General features: G+C 25.2%; 4 protein-coding genes across 7 annotated transcripts in view; 2 read left to right on the top strand and 2 right to left on the bottom strand.

Moving 5' to 3' along the window:
* LOC132919998 (acidic phospholipase A2 PA4-like) overlaps positions 1–2,311 on the bottom strand; it is a 5,902-nt gene extending 3,591 nt beyond the window's left edge. Inside the window, exons 1-2 of one of the 2 annotated variants that reach the window (XM_060981983.1) lie at positions 2,135–2,311; positions 687–826 (exon numbers count right to left, since the gene is read on the bottom strand). In XM_060981983.1, the coding sequence (XP_060837966.1) occupies positions 687–790 (104 nt within the window). In that variant the 5' untranslated portion in view covers positions 791–826; positions 2,135–2,311. Of the gene's footprint in view, positions 1–686; positions 827–1,525; positions 1,856–2,134 lie in introns of those variants that run through there. The other variant, XM_060981982.1, reaches the window with a different exon arrangement.
* The window catches only part of LOC132919994 (uncharacterized), a 27,360-nt gene extending 8,779 nt beyond the window's left edge, over positions 1–18,581 (top strand). Inside the window, exon 8 of one of the 2 annotated variants that reach the window (XM_060981977.1) lies at positions 17,683–18,581. The gene's annotated coding sequence lies outside the window, so the exon portion shown is untranslated. Of the gene's footprint in view, positions 1–5,116; positions 5,339–17,682 lie in introns of those variants that run through there. The other variant, XM_060981975.1, reaches the window with a different exon arrangement.
* Positions 8,727–14,720, bottom strand: LOC132919996 (apolipoprotein D-like). 2 transcript variants are annotated; one of them, XM_060981979.1, is made up of 5 exons: positions 14,567–14,720; positions 13,532–13,679; positions 10,890–11,106; positions 10,038–10,189; positions 8,727–9,281 (listed from the first exon to the last, which is right to left on the bottom strand). In XM_060981979.1, the coding sequence occupies exons 2-5, from the start codon at positions 13,658–13,660 to the stop codon at positions 9,006–9,008; spliced, it is 774 nt and encodes a 257-aa protein (XP_060837962.1). In that variant the 5' UTR covers positions 13,661–13,679; positions 14,567–14,720; the 3' UTR covers positions 8,727–9,005. The 2 variants fall into 2 exon arrangements, with proteins under 2 accessions (XP_060837962.1, XP_060837963.1); XM_060981980.1 differs by lacking the exon at positions 14,567–14,720 and adding an exon at positions 14,510–14,528.
* Positions 18,310–21,559, top strand: LOC132920000 (ubiquitin-conjugating enzyme E2 L3). The gene is made up of 4 exons (XM_060981987.1): positions 18,310–18,623; positions 20,759–20,854; positions 20,938–21,124; positions 21,205–21,559. The coding sequence occupies exons 1-4, from the start codon at positions 18,597–18,599 to the stop codon at positions 21,357–21,359; spliced, it is 465 nt and encodes a 154-aa protein (XP_060837970.1). The 5' UTR covers positions 18,310–18,596; the 3' UTR covers positions 21,360–21,559.

Here is a 21,559-nt window from a genome sequence, read left to right as displayed (position 1 = left end):
TAGGAAGTGTTTTTAACATTCAAAATATTAAAATAAAATAAGATGTCATACAGTACAAGAAATGATATAATACATAACAAACAAATATTTGTAATTTTACATTTTGAAATTAAGAGCAGTTCACCTAAAGATAAATTGTTAATTATTATACTTGTTGTTATACAGTATTACTGTATACATGTAAACATCCTTGGGTCAAATTATTGTTTTTACATTTTTTGTACATTTATTTATATTTTACTCCCTCTTAAATAGAGAAACACATTGTTCTTGTTCATCACGATCAAATCTAATGAAAATGCATATCTTGTCCTCGTAAAATAGTTTCACCTGATGAGGTATTATACTCTTGGTCAACAACCATTAATATTAATTAGTAATTGCTCATTCGTACAATTACCGGATATAGGATTAGTATCTTTTTGAGTGTATAACAGTGTTACATATATTTTAATTTAATGTAATATTGTGATGAATATTGTATTTTTTGCTAATTACAAAATATTTATTTTTAAAAACAACATTTTTTTTCTTTCTTAGTGACATTTCTATTGAGTAACAATAATGAGGCATTCGCTAAACTTATTACAATTAAAATTATTTTTAAATCGATGTTTGTTATGAATTTAAGATTTTTAATATTATTATAGTATTATCACTACTCTCTAATAATTATATTATTATACCTGTTATTATAAATACGGCAAATTGGACTTTTGAGTGTAATTTCCAATGCTTTTTTTCGTAATTTATCAACTATAATCAATGTCCCACTGCAGTTTGCCGACATTGCAGCAAAAAATAACAGTATGAGAATTAATTTAATCTAAAACATTAAACAATGAATTATATTAAACAATATTCTAAAAAAATGAAATACAAAAAACCTTATACATTATAACTAATATATGTACGGATTTAATTTATAAATTATTTTATTATTTGTATTATTTATGCTATATGCCTAAATCAAATTTGTATTTCATTTTTTGTATAATTAATATACCCTTAGGTACTATTATTATAATAAAATAAAATTTTATAATATAAACCTTTTGTTTCTTTTTTAAAAACTTATGATTTAATTTATTTTCAATTGATTTATTTGTTTAAAAATAATAGTTTGATACATTTTACAACTGTTTACATATTTATATAGATTGTGAGAATGCATTTATTCGTACTATCAAATTTATTCATGTACTTAGATGTATGTACCTATATATTTATGCTTGCAATATTTATAGATTTAAAAAAATTATATTAATAATTTTAAAAAAGAATTCTTAGAAACATAATAATATATATGCGTTTATAAAAAAATGTATATAAAATAGGACTTAATTTACCTAAGATATAGTAATATTTTTATAAATATATCAATATATTAATTGTTATATATATGTAGTGTTGTTTAAACATTAAATATATATAAGCCTATTAACATTTACTTGAAAATTTATTTTAACCGTTAAAATAACTAAAAAATTAATGTTAAAACACGTTTACAGTATTATTATCTTACCTTCATTACTCTAAGAAATGCATTTGTACTATTTTCATTTTTTTACAATTAAATTTATTTTGAATTATCAAAACACTTGAGCTATAATTTAATCGTATGTTGAACACGAAAAAAATACACACACACTATTTATTAAAATCTCTTTAATTTAATATAAAGTTTTAACAGAAAAAAATTTTTATAAACCTTCTAGTATAGCGTATTAAGCTATTATAGTTTGGTATATCTTAAATAAAATTGGCCCTCTTTGAATTGTGATGAGTTTATATGCACCTCATCGAAATTTCTGTACACGATGCTTTCGGACACCTAAACTAAACTGCTTATTGCTTATAGAGTGTCTGTTGACCTCTTGCTGTTGCAGTTTGTTTTGTATAAAACTCAAGGATATTAAGAAGCAAGCACCTCCCTCCGGTTTTTGGCCTTAGCTAGCTGCAGATATAGTTAGCATAAAGTCCTGCCGTGGTGGTCGCAACGTGTTTTATAGATAATATTTATTATTAGTAGTTCTATTCAAATATATACATGATATTAACACTTATTAGAAATAATGTCTTATTACATTCGTAACTATGACTAATCGATATTATTATTTCGTTTTATACTTACAGAAGATAACTAATTCAACTTGTTTGGAATACGAATTTTCCCAGTTTAATTTCTTGTCATAACTACCTCGGGTTGGCCCACAGGGTTTCAAAGTTGTGACCATCATGATGTCTATTTAGCTAGCCATTCGTACATTAATTTTATTCTGAATATCCAATTGCCGGCGTTCGTTGACCTTCATTCGGCACGTGTCAATCTAAAACTTCTATTCGATTTTTAACTGCCTAAATAGTTTTAAAGTTCGATTATAAGTTATAAATATATCGTACATTAAAAATAATTAAAATTAGAACCACGTTTTAGAGTAACCACGTAAATTTAAGTATGAATATATAGCACTGGTTTTTATTACTCACAATTTGTGTAGTATACGGTGAGTTACGTAGAGAAGCCGATCGTATTTATTTCATTAGAAGATTATATTATTGATTATATAACATAATATTAATGATTTAATTGATTGTCGTTCTCTAAAGAGAATAATCGTGGTGATGTACACCCATTAGTTAACTTGAGCAATGTTAAATAATCTAACATTTAGATATAATATTGCTGTCAGTAGTATTGCACAGGTGAAACTATACATGATTGATAATTTTGTCCATCTGAAATCCAATCAAGAAAGTATATTATATTATATTATATTGGGATGTCGGTCAATGGTAATTAGCATATGGGATTGGACAGCTACACTTCTTATTATATACACAAGGCGCAGAGATCTCCACGTCTATAATGATTTTAAAATAAACCGAAAAGGACTAATAAAAAAATATAAAATGACTTTTTCCTAAGCTACATTTTAGTAGGTTATAAGTAATATTAATTATAAATATACTGTTAAGTTTTATGTATTTTTTTAACATTAAAAGGTATAACTTTGCATTACATAAAATGTCACACGATGATGTTTCATTAAATTCGTTTAACTTGATTAAGATAATTTGTTATTCGAAGCCTAATGTTTAATTACAATCATTTATTCACCTAAAATAAAAAAAATAATAAATGTTTAATTTTCACCCCGAGGAAGCTATTTGTGATTTTGAACGCATTCTCTTTCATCAAAAATCTTTTCTTCTTGTAGATACACCCTTTTTTCTCATTCTTTTTCTTTTGATAATACATCTCCTGACTCCTGAGTTATGAATTATGATCTAAGCGAAATTCAACTTATCCTAAATTCTTGCTCTTACCTTCATCGCTAATTTTATTTTCTTCATTAAATTATCTAAATCTATTCAAACACTTTTATAATTTGTAGTACCTATTCAATTTTTTTCTTTGCTTTAAGTTATATTATACAATAATTATGTTTAACTAATAAAATATAAAAGCAATTAAAAAAGTGTAATATTATTTATGAACACAAAATAATCAAAATACAAAAACTGTAGTACCTAGTACAATTTAAAGTATATTAGATACATAGGTAAATAATAACTACTAGATAACTTTTAACTATCTAATAAATGTATTATATGTATGATATAATTCATATTTTGTGTATTTGACTATAGCTAAACGGAAAAATTGTTGAATTGTTGTCAAATTATATTATAATAATTTAAATTAACCAAAATTTATCAATACATTAAAATAATTTGATTAATTTAGTCATGGCTTAATGTCAAGTTACACCACCGATGTTAGGTACCTACATAAATTCATAATTAATTGTTGTTAACACGATTAAATCTATTTTTCTGATAAATTGTTATATCAATAAATCCATTACCTATTTACCTACAATATTAAATGATTAGCGATTTCTTCTCAAATGAGTCGACAAACCAATAAACTATCATTATTCATTGTTTACGTAATCAACTATATATACATTATAATAATATACACGCTACATACATACTTAATGTAATATGTTTAAATGGGAGGTAAATAAAATTAATCTAAACAGGTTTACTAACATTAATTACGTTTCCATAGTAAAATTATTCTATTTTGTATATATTACCATGTAGGACGTAGGTATTTATGAATATCGGAACTAAGCATTATAGATTATATAAATTATATTTATATTGGTGTATAAATTATATAGATATTATAATAAAAGGAATACTACACAATTACTTATATATGGCGTAGGTAGATAAGAATTGCAACAATACGTATTGCATATAGATTATCCTTATTAACTATACTTCTTGATTAACTTGGGAGTTTTAGATTCTTTCAAAATATTTTATGTATATTAGGTATATATTACGTCGTCAGTGAAAATCCACGAGGATAATAATAACATATTTATGTTGTACGACGAGTACCGCCTGACGATTAGATTGTACCGAATGACGTATAAATCCACATCATTGTTGTAAAAATGATTTTCGTTTTAGTCTTTTCGAGTAAGTACCTAACAATCGGTGGATTTTTTTAATTATCGCAAAATAGATTCACTATTTTTATGCAGTTTGCTGCTACAAGCGTACGTACGTATACTATCCATTCGATTCTACAAAGTAATCTATTAAACTTTGTACACTGATTAATTCGAAAAGTTTTAAGTTTTTGTGTTAAATCATTTTTTTTTTTTTTAAGTTTTTACTATTTTAAATAAATAATATTTTTAATTTTATATTCCTAAGTAAAATATTTTTTTGGAGTTATTCAATCTTCGATACAGAAATGTATAAAAATCGAATTTTTAACGATGTTATGAGTTTATGGCTTATAAAATTATAAATATTTAAATTTTAAAATTTAAATGAAAAGTATAGTAAACCAATATTTCGCGAGGTACACTTATACCAATCAACTCCGTTCATCTAAATTTTAAATTATTATGATAAATAATTAACTACTTTATTATATGTATCGAAATATTGCGATAAATATTCTACTATATTTTCAAGATATTAGTGCATGCAACCATATTGTATATAGGACCTACATCTATAACTGTTTTATTTGTATATCAGCATATTGCTTATAATTAAATAATAAAAATGTTGTTGACAGGAGCAATCTTGCAGTGGATATCACTTGTATTTCAGAATCTCAAATAATTCCATTCAAATAGTCAAGCTTAGTCAAAAACCTAATTTATACAGATTACAGGCAGTATTTTTTTATTTAATTAAATAAAAATTGTATTTAATAATTTTGTTTAACCTGGCTATATATTTATACTCCATCCATTTCCTGACTTAATAAAGTTTAAATCTCATATTAATATAACGTAGCTACTAACCTTAAAAGTATTTACATATCCATTTTGCAATATATTATATATTCTTATTTCTTATACTTAGGTACATTGACTATTCCTGGTAATTATGTATACCAAGAAAACAAACATTTAAAAATAAAAATTACTTCAATGCTTATAAACAATTGACTAATTGATACATTAATAATTTTCGAAAATATTATGTAGATAAATAGTTGTTAGAGGAGGTAATCCTGGGACACTTAACTATACATAATAATATGCACCTATGATAACTTCAGTGGCGAATTTAACAGAAATTATCGAATACCTATGCCTAAATTAAGTGACCTATTACTTATCTATTGTTTTTAACTCAAAACATTATAAATATATTTACATAAGCTGCAGTCGGTATGCTCAAAGACAGTTAGGACTCACCTTAAATCCACCACTGTCGAATTGGGTAAATCAATAAAATATTTTTGAAAATGAGTAAGTGTGCTCTGCTGCACGATTGATATCGAGTGTACCTTATTGTAATCACTGTAATTGATGTGTTCAATGTAGATACAATGGTAAATCGTTATTCATTAGTTCAATACACATAAAAAAAAACTATTTTGATTGAAGACGCTCATCCTATATTACTAAGCATATTTTATGATATGTTCAAATTGTTATTATTATTATTTATTTTATTAATTGTAATATGGTAGATTAAATACATTTTCGCTGAAAACATCACATAGGTATATTACATATTTTTAGATATTATATTACTATATATTTACATCGCATATTATTTTTTATTATATGTTATTAACTTTTGATTCAGTAGGCATCGCACTAAATTTTCGTAAAACGTGTGAATAGATTCGTTGTATAAATAGGCAATAGCGAAAAATTAATCAAAATAGTTTGAACATATAATTTTGTATATAAAATATAATAATATACGTTCACGTTTTAAATATTCTAATATCCTATTTAACAAAAAAATATTATTAAAAATAATTTTCTACAGTTATTTACTATTCATGGTTTCTTAAGAATCAAAATTATTTACCATTAGGTTTTGCTTTACTTCCTGACAAACTAGCCATATTTATTTTTATTATTATAATAGTTTATAAGAGTTAACACTATCTTTTTTAGGAAATTAACTTAATTTGTAGAAGTTTACCATTCCTCGTCCACGGGTAATATTTTTGATTTAAAACAAAATAACTAAACCCGTTATTTTTCGTTTAAATATCCAATTTTATCGAAATTTGAACTTGAAATATCTAATAATGCCCTTGATAGCGTTACTCTTCAAGGACTGTTGATGACATAATGCATCATGATAAAGTATACTGTATTAACTCTGATCAACAATCAATAGCCTGAAGACTGCAAGAAATTTTAATACGGTTTAGTCAACTGGCCGTTTAGTACACGTACCTACTATATATACTTACTTCGTTTAGATCCATAAAATAAATATAGACATTTTCTTGATTTTTTTATACAAACAGATTCCATAATAAGTAATTACCTATATTATATTTTATTGTTTGTATAAGTTTTAGACTTTTAGTATAATTTGATGTGTATTGTACAAATAATAATATTACAAATAATATTTTCAGATTCTAACTTACCTATAATATATTTTGTAGATTGGTATAAATTTTACAATACTTCAAATCAATAAAATACCTATATTGAAAACTTTTAGATTCTGAGCGGAATCATCACCTGTTGGATTATGGAACAGTAAAAATGCTTCAATTTTCAAATTAGACCTAGTTTGTACTTTGAGTAAAAAGAAAGAAATTTGGGGAAATGGTAATCTTTAAGGAAAACAAGATTTTGACAAAATATTAATTTATAAGTATCCCTAATCGATGTCCTGCATCTTTGTCTAATACCCTAACCTATGTTTCTAATTTATACCAAACTAACCTAATTTTGTGCACGAAATGTGTATTCTATAGAGTTGATAAAACGATAGAAGTATGTTACACTGTTCAAGGGTTAAATTTTTGTTGAGTCATTTAAAACCTTTGTTGTTCATTCTATGTCTCATAGTATTTTGTCTACCGCATTTTTCTAAAAAAAATACCCATAATGGATTATAGACTTGAAAACTATATTATATCACGCGGTTGTATCTTATAATTTAAAAGTATTATAATCTATTATAAAACACTTACCACAATTTCTGTCCGAAATTCCGTCAAAAAATGTGTTTTTAAGCACACAATATTAATGATGAATTTTTATTTTGACTTAAGTATTTATAATGGTGTTTTAATAGAAAATAAAAAAAAACCTAGTAGATATATAGCTTATATTACAGTTTTAAATACCTTTATTGAAATTGATATGTTGTCACATTCGTTCTGCAGTAAAATGAGTCTATAGAATTTAGTGAATTTACATTAACGATCGCATTTGTCGCGTCGGTCTGGCGTCTTCAACTTTTATTGCCAGCATATTATCAAAATGAAGAATTTATATGACAATATATTGTTTAAGTATAATACTCTTACGTTTAATCGTGTTAGTCTGGTTTCTGAATGTTAGGAAGCAAAATATTTCAAGAAAACATTTTTAATTTGGTATAGAATCCAAAATTTAAATACTATATGGGCGATGAAAAAGTTTACCTATTTATCGCATTTAGTAGAAAACTACCCTACTGTATGGACTATGGAAATTTATTGACGGAATAAAGAAAATTCAAAATTTAGAAGAATTAATACGAGAACAGTATAATGCTGGAGAACAACCACAGAAAAAAAAAGTACAAAGACTTTAGCACACTAAAAGACTTCATTTGTTAATGACAAATTATAATACTAATAATAATAATAACTTTGTAAATGGTGTAGCATATAATTTGTCACTAACCTAATTGTTTTTTTAAAAATTATTTTCACTAACTAAATGCCTAATCGTATATTTTCGCTCTTTTTTAAAATTCGTTGTTTTTATTTTCGCCATTATTATTTCGCGATTTTACATTCGCGGTTATTGTTTCGCTATTTTGGCCGAATACCGGGGTTTACTGGTGTATAACTGTATTGATCTAATTAACTGTTATACATAATATATAAACAATTACTTTTTAATTTTTATACATAAATAAATATAATGTAACTACACATAAGTATGTTGATTTTCGTTTTGTCGATATAGACAAATATTTAATGGAAAAAATAGTAGGTATATTGTATGTATATATTATAATATATACAATATACATGTGAGGGAAGGAAAATCTGAAGTTTAAACTTTAAACGCTTTGGTCAGACCTATTTATAGGTAGGTATTTTAAGCTTATAAAGATCCAACCAAATGAATTGCCTATATAATATGCAAAGAACATACACAACTTTAAAATTTAAAAATTAATAAATTAAATAACAATTTATTTTACTTTTCAGTTTCTGTTTATTTAATGTCGATACACAAATGTATAGTTAAATAATTAAAATCTTATTTATAACTAGTGTACAAACTACAATTATTATAAAGTAAAGTAATAAAACTATACTAAATTAACATTTTCTGATTATCAGTCGTAGAGAAATTTGTTGTAACTTAGGTGTAGGTATAAATATAATATATATTCCTGATTATTAACTACAACAAAAATAAGTTTACGTAGTATGCAACTTTATGTAATATCGCTATTACAATATTGATCTACGGCATCCACTCAACATCACTGTTAGGATCACCTTTGGTCTCATCTGATTTACTCACAGATTTTATTATTTTTTTACCACCTTCGATCACGTACTCTACACCATCGCCAATTTTCGATCCTACTTTACGTACCGCCTGACCAATGTTCTGTGAACTAAATGTTTGGTCATTGATTTCCACACGCATCGTTGTGTTCAGATGCGAACAATTGTTCTGATCAACAATGGTTAAGTCAAATGGATTTACGTTGCTTGAAGCAATGCGATTGCGCACCTGAAAGAAAGTTTAAACATTGTTACACTTAGGTACATTTGTATAGACGTTCGTAATTGTTATATGGATATGGAGCCTAGTAGTCAGAATGTATGCATTTTTTGGAACAAATTTAAAAAACTCTCAATTTTTTGTCACAAAAACAGACTTCTTATAATGAATAGTTGTTATTGATTTAGATAGGGACATGTATATACCTACGATAAAGTAAAAAAATTCTCTATCACAAAAAACTAAATAATCTACATCATAAAGAATAAACTTTAAACAAGAACCAGTGCTCGAATTGGGAAGGAGCTCCTCTACTATTTATTTTTGTTTACGTACCCCAAATATATTTTTTCACTATAATGGGGGATAGCACAAACTAATATCCAAAATAATTTTTATTAAAATGTGGATTTGAATTTACATCAATTATATAACGATTTTTACGATTTTTAATATCAGAAACAATGATTATTAATTTTGTCATCTATCTAGTTTATTGAATAAATTATGTAAGTATGTTGATTCTTATTTTTTTTCTACCATATAATATGTAGGACATAAGTATCACTATCAAAATATATTATACTTGGAATTTAAATATCTGTGTAGCTGAAAAGTGGCATTTAAAATATAAGTAAGGTTGGTGAGGGAGGATGTGGGAGCAAAGCCCCCCATGGGTCTGAGTTAGGTAATTGTGCATTTGAGATGCAGCTCTTAAATCATTGGATTGAGCTCCTCTACTTAATTTTTCACATTTTAACTAACCTTATCTACATACTGTTTATCCAAAGTTTTTGATCTAGATAAAATCGTCACTGTATGTCTATTACCAAGAGGTATTTTTTGACAAGAAAATATTCCTGCGTAATTGGTGTAGTCCGTTGAAAATACCACAAACGACGCTTTACCCGCAACACCTATGAGTAAAAATATATATTAATTAATATATTCCAACTTTAAGAAGGTTTTCAATCTAGTTTGAATAAGTTCAAATAAAAATGATATAATTTTGACATTTTTTTTACGATGTAAAAACGATTGATTTTAAATAATAATTCTTATTTAATATATAGCTGGTAATTCAAATAATAGATTATTTAATATTGTACTAATATTAAATTATTTTTTTGTAATTAAAGTACAAACTATAACAAATATTGAAACAAGAAGAAAACATATAATGTGATTTATATGATAAGTGAATAAAAAGCATAATATGAAATAATTCATTAAAAAGTAATAAAAAAAACCATTACGTTTTCTATTATTTATAGATATGTAATTATTATTTAAAATAACACGACTTTATTTACGCTTCAGATGTCTATTAGGGTCAAATATTATTAGGTGTTGCCATGTTCGTAAAGAGGATACGTTTTTAATTAGTAGATATCTTTATCTATTTATATATATGATCATAAACGATATCTAATAAAAACTTTAATAGAAACATTTGGCTTCATACCTTATACGTAGTTTAAGGTTCTGAGTGGAGGGAAATTGCATAAATCAATGAAATATTCTAAATATATTTGAAAAATAAAATGATTTAATTTTTCTTATTTGTTTTCGATTGAAATATCATATTACTTCAAAAAATGTCAAACAGTTACTTACTTAATGGAAAATTAGCTATCATTCTCGAAGGTAAGTTAGGATCCGCTTTTAGATTTCCAATATAATGGTAATTATTAGATTTTGCAACATTTATTATTGAATTTTCGCTCATTTGATCTAATTTGAATGAGTTAGGTTCGCCTGTTTTTTCAAAGTTATATTCAAGACACCGACTTGACGTTGATGTTTTTTGGATTGCATACCATTTTCCTAAAAGCTAAACAAATATAATACAGTTAAAACTAAATGAGTAAAATAATAAAGGTATAACATAGTATAACCATTGGGTATAACATTGTAACAATATAATTAATTTTTAATATTGTTTAATAAACTCATACAAGGTGTATCAGAAAGGTATAATAACGATTACCTATGACAATTTTAATTTTAAATTATATTTGAATGTATCAAATAATTAACATGTATATTATACATTGTACAGTGTACTCACCACCAGTCACACCATTACCTATTATATACAAATGTGCATTAGCATTATATGTATTACGTCTATAATAATTAAATAATAGCTTTATTGTATTGTCAAAAATGCAACTAACTTTATATCAATCTATAACATTAGACCTGTTAGGGTTGGAATTTTATATCATATTTTTCAAATTGTTGGTACAATAGTTCCGTATGGGGTCTGAAAGACTAAACAGCAAAACAGCTTACACACATAATCACATTTAAAATAAACTCATTCAAATTAAAAAAATTGTAAATTTATCAAAAACTGAGCTTTTCGTAGATTATTACGAGTACGAATTCAGAGGTGGATTGGCACACCAAGAATTCAGTAGTTTTAATGGTTTTATTTATGGACAATTAGTGGTTTTAATTTTTTAAATTCTAATTATTATTATTGTATTTATTAAAACACTCATAAATATTTTTTTTATAAACAAAACATTAATAAACGAATTATATACCATTTATACCTATAAATTATTCAGGCTCACCCAGGGGCATGCCTAGAATTTTTTTTGGAGAGGGAATTAAAATACCGCCCCCCCCAGGCACGTCCCTGGGGTCACTTAATTACTTTAATTGTATTACAGAAAAATGCCGTTGGCGTTTAATAATTAAATAAATAAGCGACTGTTTTAAGTGCAAGATCAAAATAATCTTCGGGTACAAGTTACCTATGATCTATTTATAATTTCGGACACAAGTAGTATAGCATCGTATAGGTAGGTACTGTAGTATCGTAATACAAATCGTGTAACTGATAAACAAATGTAGTTATATATTTTGTAAATAGGTAATATTAAAGATTATTTTTTTTTATACAATACACTTCGGTGGATATAGTTAATATAGTAGATAAATAGATTATATAATATAATATATTATAGTTCATATTATATTCTAAATATATTTACTAATTTACTATGTTTGGTTATAAGTAGCTACTAAATAGCTTAACGATTACCAATTAAAAATTTAAGTAAATAATGTTTTAAAAAAAATATGTAATTTAAATATTTTCATTGACGAATTACAAAATTACAGAATTACAAATGCCTTAAACTGAGGCAATGCTGTTTATTATTTAATAAAATATACACTTAAACGAAAAAATAACAGATATATTATATTTAATTAAATATTTTAAATTAATATGATTTTGTATTAATAGAATGCTGGTTCCCTAAATTACTTTTAACACGTTTTCAAATATGCACATTGTATATTTACTATATACGTACCACGCACGTTAATACAATTATATTATATGGCTTACAAGTAGTCACAACAATGATACCTAATCTAATTTTATTAATTCAATAAAGATAGTTAAAATTTATAAATTATAATTAAATATAATACTATTATATCAGCCTATAACTTGAGTACCTACCATTGACCATCGTATCGTTGTCCATTGATGAAAGTATGTACAAAAAATATTTTAGTATTAATACAATTAATAAAAATAAAAATGTAAATTTATACAAATCTAAGCGCTAAGACATATTTTATAACCATAAATTAAAATATACCTATATAAGTATAATATATTAATATATTATGTGTCATAGTTTCTTAAATTTTACTTTCGTTAAATATTTCTACTTAGCCACTTAGGTATATAACTACTTATATCAGTAGACGAACATTCAAGATTTTCAAATAAAAGTTGAGACTTTATAGTATTACCTATCACCTATATCATTGATATAATTTAAGTTGAAATAATGAAATTTAAAACAAAGAACAGAACCAGTTTACATAATATATTATTATTTTATTATTTTATATTTATACATACATGCGTGATACGTACACTGAGCATCTATAGTACCTACTATTTACCATTTAGACATTATTGTATTTACTTTATATTATTATATAAAAGTCTACATTTTCTCAATATTCCCAATAATAATTATTATATAAATATCACTAATATCAGTATTACTTAATACTAAAAATATATTGAAACGTACGTCGATTGCGAGAGTGGTGCAGGGGGGGTACAGTGCCCACCCCTTGCATTTTAAACTAAATTATATTTCCTACGCCTTATAAATTGAGTTTTAATGATTTAAAATTGGCTATGTCACTGCCCCCCCCCTGATTGAAATTCTAGCTACGCCCATGGGTATATTATATTATGATTTATGAATTACCTTATCCATTGAAAAATCAGCCATTGGTTCAAGAGTTGGACATTGGCCGAAATGATATGAATGACACTTCACAGAGTACATGGATGAACAGCTAATCATCAATACAAGAGCAATTTTCAAAAGCCCCATTATTAAAAAATGTAAATATCTATAACATATTAACATATTTTAGCTATATAATATTAAATATCAACTCCAGTAATTATAAACTAAATTAACAAAAATTACTTTTTATAAATGTAATATATTAAATTATAATACTATTAGCGAATTCTACTGTATACCCCTGTGTAATATAATATGTATTATGCAGGTATAGATTTCTACCTATATGTGATAACATATACATTCTAGTCATCCTATCTACTATTTGCATTCTTTCAAGTTTCGTTATATTTATATAGTAAGTATCTACATATTTTATTGTAATTTTAAGAATAATTTAATAATTATGTAATGTTTTTAGTGTTTGTTTAACCTTTATACCTGGGTATTTCAATATTAATATAGATAATTAGGTTTGTGTAAAATAAATAGGTAGTAAACTAATAAAAACAAAGAGTTTGACTCCCGCCATAATTTAATCTTTACGTAGGTAATTATTGCATTGATATTAAAACAAAAAAGTGCAATTCAAACTAACTATGATCCATAAGCCTGAATAGTATAACGCTGTTCTAAAAATTTAGAATTTTCATTTTTACTGTGTTCAATCAAAATATATTTTAATAAAAATAGTTCTCGTAATATTATTTAGAATATTAAGTAATGACGTAATTGTTATTGTTTTTAAAACATTTTACATATATTCAACTAATATTTTCTATTCGTTATTATAGTTACTAGGTATATTCAAAAATCAAAATATATATTTATTTATTATCTCTAACCTGCATTATGTCTATATAATATTACTATATAAATATAAATATAATATTTTAAATATTAAAAATTGTTTCAATTACAAATTTAACTTACTAGTAATATTATAAAGTACAATATGGTGTGAAAATTAATTATTTTTGATGTACTTACAAAATATATGTGTACAATGGTAATAAGTTTAAGAAATGACTTCCTGAAACGTAATATTATGGTGCACTGGAACGTTCACAAACTAAATATTTAGTTGTATAACTACGTGTTATATACAGTTGATACGTCTTATTACGTTATAATATTTTCTTCCCACTCCGTTTCTGATCTGTAGATTAGCTACTGTAGTAACTACATCCGATGAGTCATATAGTCCATAGGTAGAACGAATTCTGATAATTCGAACGAATCAACACCATTTCAACAATATACGTATACCATAAATAACTGGACAGTTTTTTTAAACCATGTATGACTCAAAACTTAAATGTACGTGCATAATAATTCGAACTAAATACGTAGAAGTTAATTTAAATTATATATGGGTACCAGATAACGGTAATCTGTTTAACATAACACTCATATTAGATTATTACTCATTATTTTAAAAACAGTTTTTGAAAATATTTTTTATACATAAATTTAACTCAATATAATTGTTTAATTGTTTAGTTCTTTTTAGTGATATAGTATATACTATATAGGTACTTTTAAATCTTTTTTTCAAAACAAAATATTACTTATATTAGAGTTCGTTGATGTATAAATTTCTAACGAGTAATTTAAAAGCAATAAGTTTTTTAAAGTTTAGACGAGTAGTGTAGTAAAGTGGTGTAGGGACATGGACACACCGCCAAATTTTGATATATTGCATATTTTGATCAGCTAAACTTCGTTCATCAAAATTTTAAATATTTAGAAGTTAGAACTCATAATAATACTTTCCCAATATTTTATTTTTATTTATATTTTTGTGTTTGTCATCACGGTTTGGAGTAGTAATGGAGCTTTGATTTTTGACTTCAGCCCCTCTTTAAATAGGAAATTGAATCTAGTTGGTATTTTTTTTTTGGTGGGGGGTCAAAAGTAAAAAATGTCCAGTAGTTTTCAAATGCGACAGGTAAAAAAGTAACGGAAAAACGGGAATATTTACGCATAACCAGTTTTCAACCAAATCAATTTTTTTATTTTGCTGTCATTCAAAAACGAATCCTTGAAATACTTCAAATTTTAACCAGATGTTTATATTCGCGTTATCTATTTACGATTAAATTTTCAAAATATTTTGACTTTAATTAAGCAATTTTCAGACAATTGAAATTTTCGATTTTTCTAAATTTTTTTTCATGAAATGCTGATAATAAAAATTTGGCTTTTCAAATAATCTTTAAAATATAATACAAGGTTTATTATAAATTGTGCTTATCGTGGTAAAAAAATCAAAAATCGTTAGTGACAGATTTTGTTATAAGCATTTAAAGTACAAATGTTTATGAAATATGTCAAAAATGCGAAAATTTGCAAGGAATTTTGAAGTTGAAAATTCATAAAATGTTTATAATTTATATCTAAGGTTAAAAAACCCCAAAAACCAAAAAATTTGGTAAAAACCATCAAGGAAAAATGTTATCCTATTAGTAGGTACATACTACATACTACATAAAATGTAGGTAGGTAATAAGTTATTACTAATAACTAACATTCAAATTTAACACATCCATTATAGTGACGTACTCTCCGTCTCTACTATACAACAGAGCGATATCCACTTGCCCACTTTTTTGTTTCTTGAACTATAGTTGTATTTTATCTAGTATTTAAATATTTTAATATGGTTTAAAATCATAATTTTAAGTTTTGTTTTAGTTTTAATACAATTTTTATTTATTTTTGTTATATAAACTTACTTGTGTATTAAATAGGAGTTTAAATATTTTAAATATTGCAGCATTTAAAGTTAATCTTTCTCATTTTTTTTTTAGTTTTTAAGATTATATTGTATACTATCAACTCATCTACCTCGCTACAAGCACTGCTTAATGAAAAATAATAATACATTGTTACATTTCTAGTTTTTAATTTGTAATTTTTTATGTAAGTATAATGTAATAAATTCTATTTTTCTTCAAAAAAAAAAAAAATTAATTTGTCTAAAAATCAATTAAACAAAAATATATGTCACAAATATTGAAATATTCATTACTTTATAGCTATTCATCATTCATTTATTTATTTTATTATAGCCTATAGCAGGGGTGGTCAACTTTAATAGACTTGCGATCAACCTCCGAGATTTTCTAGGTTGACGCGATCGATCGACCAAAAAAAAAAAAAGATTGTCAATAAAAAAAAATATGTATATTATATAATATGTACATGCGTGTTACACTTCTTTTATTCGATATCTGTGTATAATCTCGTTTTTCATAGTTATTTATTGCATTTTCTAAGTATAATTTTTATATTCGTTGATATAAAGATATATAAATTTACAGAAAAAATTCAAAAATTCAAGAAAATACGAAAGGGAGTCGCGATTGACACAAATTCATCTCGCGATCGACCGGTCGATCGCAATCGACTAGTTGGCCACCCCTAGCCTATAGGTATACAATACTATATTGAAACATACTATATATTATGTACCTATATATTTTATCTTTTTTTATTTTAGGTACCTAGATAAGTACCTATAGTTTTAGTAGTTTTTTTGTGTAAAAAGTTATGTCAAGTAAAAGACAGGAAGGTACTTAATTTTTTCAAGAATTATAAATTATTATATAATAGTATATTATTTCTTAACTTTTGTTTTAATAGTTATATATTTTTATGTGCCAATATTTCTGTTCAAAATATCAAGCTAAATTTTGCTAATGGGTGGCTTCTTAAAAAGTTAATTTATGCCTATTTTATACTTATAACCTTTGTATGCATTTTATTGTATCCATAGATTACGTAATTCAAGAATAAATCATCAGGCCTATATCTATTGTACCGATCAATAGTCGGATGTTGTATGTCAATTACACCGATCGATTCCTATATATTATACATGATATTATTATTTATTAATGTTTTAAGAACTTCCGAAACTGTTTTAACCTGTTGGATTCCCTAGTTTTATCTACTCTTTTAATTACAAATTACAAGTACAAAAACCAAAAACCCTACTACCCTAATTGAAAAAAATATGTCCAAGTATGGAAATCGGTAAATGAAAATCTATAAAATCTAGATACCTATACATTTTTCTTATTTACATTTATTTTTTTTAGAAAATTAAAAATTGACACTACAATTTATACAAGACACAAGTTGCATCGGCCGTACAACTGAATCATTTTGTAACGTATCAACTCTATAAATTATAAAAATTTTACTAAATAAGATAATTTTTATTATTTTATATATATTATTATGATATTATGCTTTAGTCAGATAAATATAAAAAAAAATATATATAATACCATTGATTCTAGAATAGACTAGGTATTCTGTATAATCAATAATAATACTTAGTAGGTACCCATATATCTTAGTCTATATGGTAGAAAGTACCTAATTATTTATACTTTTATTTTTAACAAAGAAAAATACCTAAAAATACCCTACAGGTCTAAAATGCATATCACGTACGCGTAAATTATATAGTTCAGTAAAGAATGTTGAAATACAACGTTAAAAGTTAAAAGAGTTCAAAGTTTGAAAAGTTGTCGTACGGCAGATGGTTGTATAGCTGATTCACAGTGGTGATTTATTTTATTGCTGTCAAAGAAATTTAGTGCCGCCAGACGTGTCTGCACTGGCGCTGAGTGCGTATTTTCTGATTATATAAAAAAAAAACAAAAAGAGTGAGAGAAATAGAGGAGAAACTAAAATCGTGAAGAGTCGTGAAGTCATCGAGATCAGGACATTCTGGTGCCCACCAGATTATTATCAAAGGTGGAAATTATTTTCATTCATTTTAATTTTAATAATAAATCTGCTGTTGACGTTGCTTATGCAGTGCCCGCCGTGGGTTTATTAATTATTTTAAAACATCCGAACAATTAAAAATTGTATTGATATGCATGTGTTGTGATTATATGATATACGTGCGAAACTACGAACACGGCCTTCGTTTTTAGATTTTACAGTGCACACAATTTGTCTCGTTTCGTTCTTCGTCTGAAAACATAGTACATAGACTATGGCCGCCACGAGAAGACTTCAAAAAGTAAGTACAATAAATAACAATCTTTATTGTATGTGTAGATTTGTATATATGTATAACTGATTAAATACCTAAATGTTATTTATGTGACATGATGATCATTGCAAAACTAATAACTATAGTATTGCCTGTGCCATGTTGCTATAAATTTATAATAATACTATATAATATACTAAGTATAGCATAGTATAAATATTATTCTGTATTTACTGCACTTGGCGTTTACTTAACATTTATCCATTTTTGTTGGTCATCAATTTTATCATTGTCATGATCGGAAAAATTATTATTTTGTGAAAATCTAGGTACCTAATAGTTGAATAACTAAATAAAATTGACTAAATTAATATAGGATACAACGCTTACTCGCCACAGTTAGTTTTTTCTGCACAAACAATTTAATTATTTAATTAAACTGATAATTTTATATTTCATGTAGATTTTGTATTGCAAATAATTGATCATTAGTTATTTTTTTGCCTCATGTACAAAACTGCATCACAAAAATTGTAAATCAGAAAATATAATTCATTAATTTCATTAATTATCTGTTATTTTCATTAATAGATTATTAGCGTCTTAAATAGAAATTGTCTATCTTATTTATCTTCTTGGTTTCAGTTTTTAATTCTAAATACTATATTGAAGTTGTAATTATTCAACTAATAATTATGTATTTCGTATGAGTTTTAATTTTATTGTTCAAAATACATTAAATTAGACTTAAAAAAGTATTTAAATAATATATTAAATGTTTATGCTACATCTAAGTAATTTGAACGTAAATTTAAGTACTTTAAAGGTATTGCATATGAAGTAATTTACAGGGCTGGTGCTACAAATATTGGCACACTTGGCAAAACCGTGTATTTGTGTATTTTAATTAATTTTTGATCAGTAACTTGTCTGGATTTTTAGCATAAAAATTATCAGTTCTTATCGATTTAGATTCTAAATTAGAAATGAATGAAATTAATATTCTTCATCAGAATTTACCTATAATCTATATTATAATATTTAAGTTACTTTTTTAATATGTATGTTTAAGATATTAAAAAAAAAATTGATTTACCTAAACTATAAGTTCTAGGAAAACAATTATAATTTATTTACCTAGTACCTACGTAACAAGGTATATTTATACCTAATTAATTATTTGATTAAATGAATATTAATTTAAGTTAATTGCTGTCATAAAAAACTAATATATAAGTTATATATTTCTTAAATAACCAAGGTTGGTGTTAGGGGCTGGTTACCAGGACGTTTGCTATAAAGAGGGGTGCCTCAACATATTTAAATTTATATATATAGGTACCTAATAATTTTAAACTGAGAATTGAAAAATAAATCTTTTTTTGATATGCTTATTTATTTAAAATATAATTTTTAATTGTTAATAATTTATTACCTCTATGGTCTTGTTTTTTTTAAAAAAAAAATTGATTGATTATTGTGAAAGGAGGGAGGTGCATATACACAGTTTTGCCAAGTATGTCAATATTTGTAGCACCAGCCCTGTAAATGACTTAATATGCAATACCTTTAAAATATTAATTAAATAAATTTAAAGGTATTTTACATTTTAGTCAACTTCATCTTGGTTTACCCATTGTTTATAATATTTAGTTATATCAAATAAAACATACTATTTTTTGAAAAAAAAATGCCTTAGAAAATTATGAATTAAAATTTAGAAAAATGGTCTTTTTATAATCATTGATTTTCAAAGTATGAAACATGAGTTGATATATTATATTAATATGTATCATTTATCTTTGCACTTAATGTTTAGTGTTTTCATTTTATATTAACATTTATACAATTTAAAATCATTAGCTTACTCCTAAAATACTCCTCATAGACTTTTTGTACTAATTAATACAGATTGTGTGTGTAGTTTATAAACCTATATGAAATAAAACAAAAGTACCTTAATACGTACCTTAATACCTATTAGATTAATTTACCACTTAACTATCTACATAAAATATTATCCACTTATCTAAGTAATATATATTAAGTCATAAAAACTATCTTATAGGATTATAATTTTAAATTTTATTTTTATTACTTAAAAAAAATGTTTCTAAGTTTCATAATTGATCATTTATAACCAGCTTAGTTTCTTGTCTTAGGAACTTGCAGATATCCGTGATTCTGGACTAAAGTCATTCCGTGATATTCAAGTTGATGAAACAAACATATTAGCTTGGCAAGGCCTGATTCTACCTGTAAGTATATAAAAAATAAATATTGTGAACAATGGTTTACAAACATAATTAATTAAATTATCTTGTACTATTTTTTTTTTCAGGAAAATCCCCCATATAATAAAGGAGCATTTAGAATAGAAATTAATTTCCCTGCAGAGTATCCATTTAAACCGCCTAAGATCAATTTCAAAACTAAAATCTATCATCCTAATATTGACGAAAAGGGTCAGGTTTGTCTGCCAATCATTAGTGCTGAAAATTGGAAACCAGCTACTAAAGCTGATCAAGGTATTTGATTTTTTAAAACTGTTTTTTATTGTATAACAACGTAATCAATACATTTTATTTTAATGTTATGACATTTTCAGTTATTCAAGCATTAATAGCCCTAGTCAATGATCCTGAACCAGAACATCCCCTACGTGCAGAATTAGCTGAAGAATATTTGAAAGATCGTAAGAAGTTTTTTAAAAATGCTGAAGATTATGCCAAAAAGTTTGGTGAAAAAAGACCATCTGATTAGAATGTACACCATGATATTTTATACACATGAGTGTCGTTGAACTATGATCAACACCAATTGCATTACACACAATAAACAACGACAAACAGCAACAACTTATCACCAATACGTGTAATCACACAATATCGAGCAATTAGTTGAGATTACAAGATTGTAACCAATATTTCTATCACTACAATAAACACTATAATTTGAATAAA

The sequence above is a fragment of the Rhopalosiphum padi genome, chromosome 2, assembly GCF_020882245.1.
Source record: "Rhopalosiphum padi isolate XX-2018 chromosome 2, ASM2088224v1, whole genome shotgun sequence".
In the NCBI taxonomy this organism is placed as follows: Eukaryota; Metazoa; Arthropoda; class Insecta; order Hemiptera; family Aphididae; genus Rhopalosiphum; species Rhopalosiphum padi.
This window is presented reverse-complemented; position numbering and strand designations above follow the sequence as displayed.

Bases quoted from the DNA above. Each gene is read 5' to 3' on its own strand.
- LOC132920000 (XM_060981987.1), top strand. From the start codon at position 18,597: ATGGCCGCCACGAGAAGACTTCAAAAA. The intron at 18,624-20,758 runs GTAAGTACAATA...TTCTTGTCTTAG, and splicing joins CCACGAGAAGACTTCAAAAA to GAACTTGCAGATATCCGTGA. The intron at 20,855-20,937 runs GTAAGTATATAA...TTTTTTTTTCAG, and splicing joins GGCAAGGCCTGATTCTACCT to GAAAATCCCCCATATAATAA.
- LOC132919996 (XM_060981979.1), bottom strand. From the start codon at position 13,660: ATGGGGCTTTTGAAAATTGCTCTTGTATTGATGATTAGCTGTTCATCC. The intron at 10,190-10,889 runs GTAAGTAACTGT...TTTTACTCATAG, and splicing joins GATAGCTAATTTTCCATTAA to GTGTTGCGGGTAAAGCGTCG. The intron at 9,282-10,037 runs GTTAGTTAAAAT...ACTTTCTTTCAG, and splicing joins ATAAACAGTATGTAGATAAG to GTGCGCAATCGCATTGCTTC.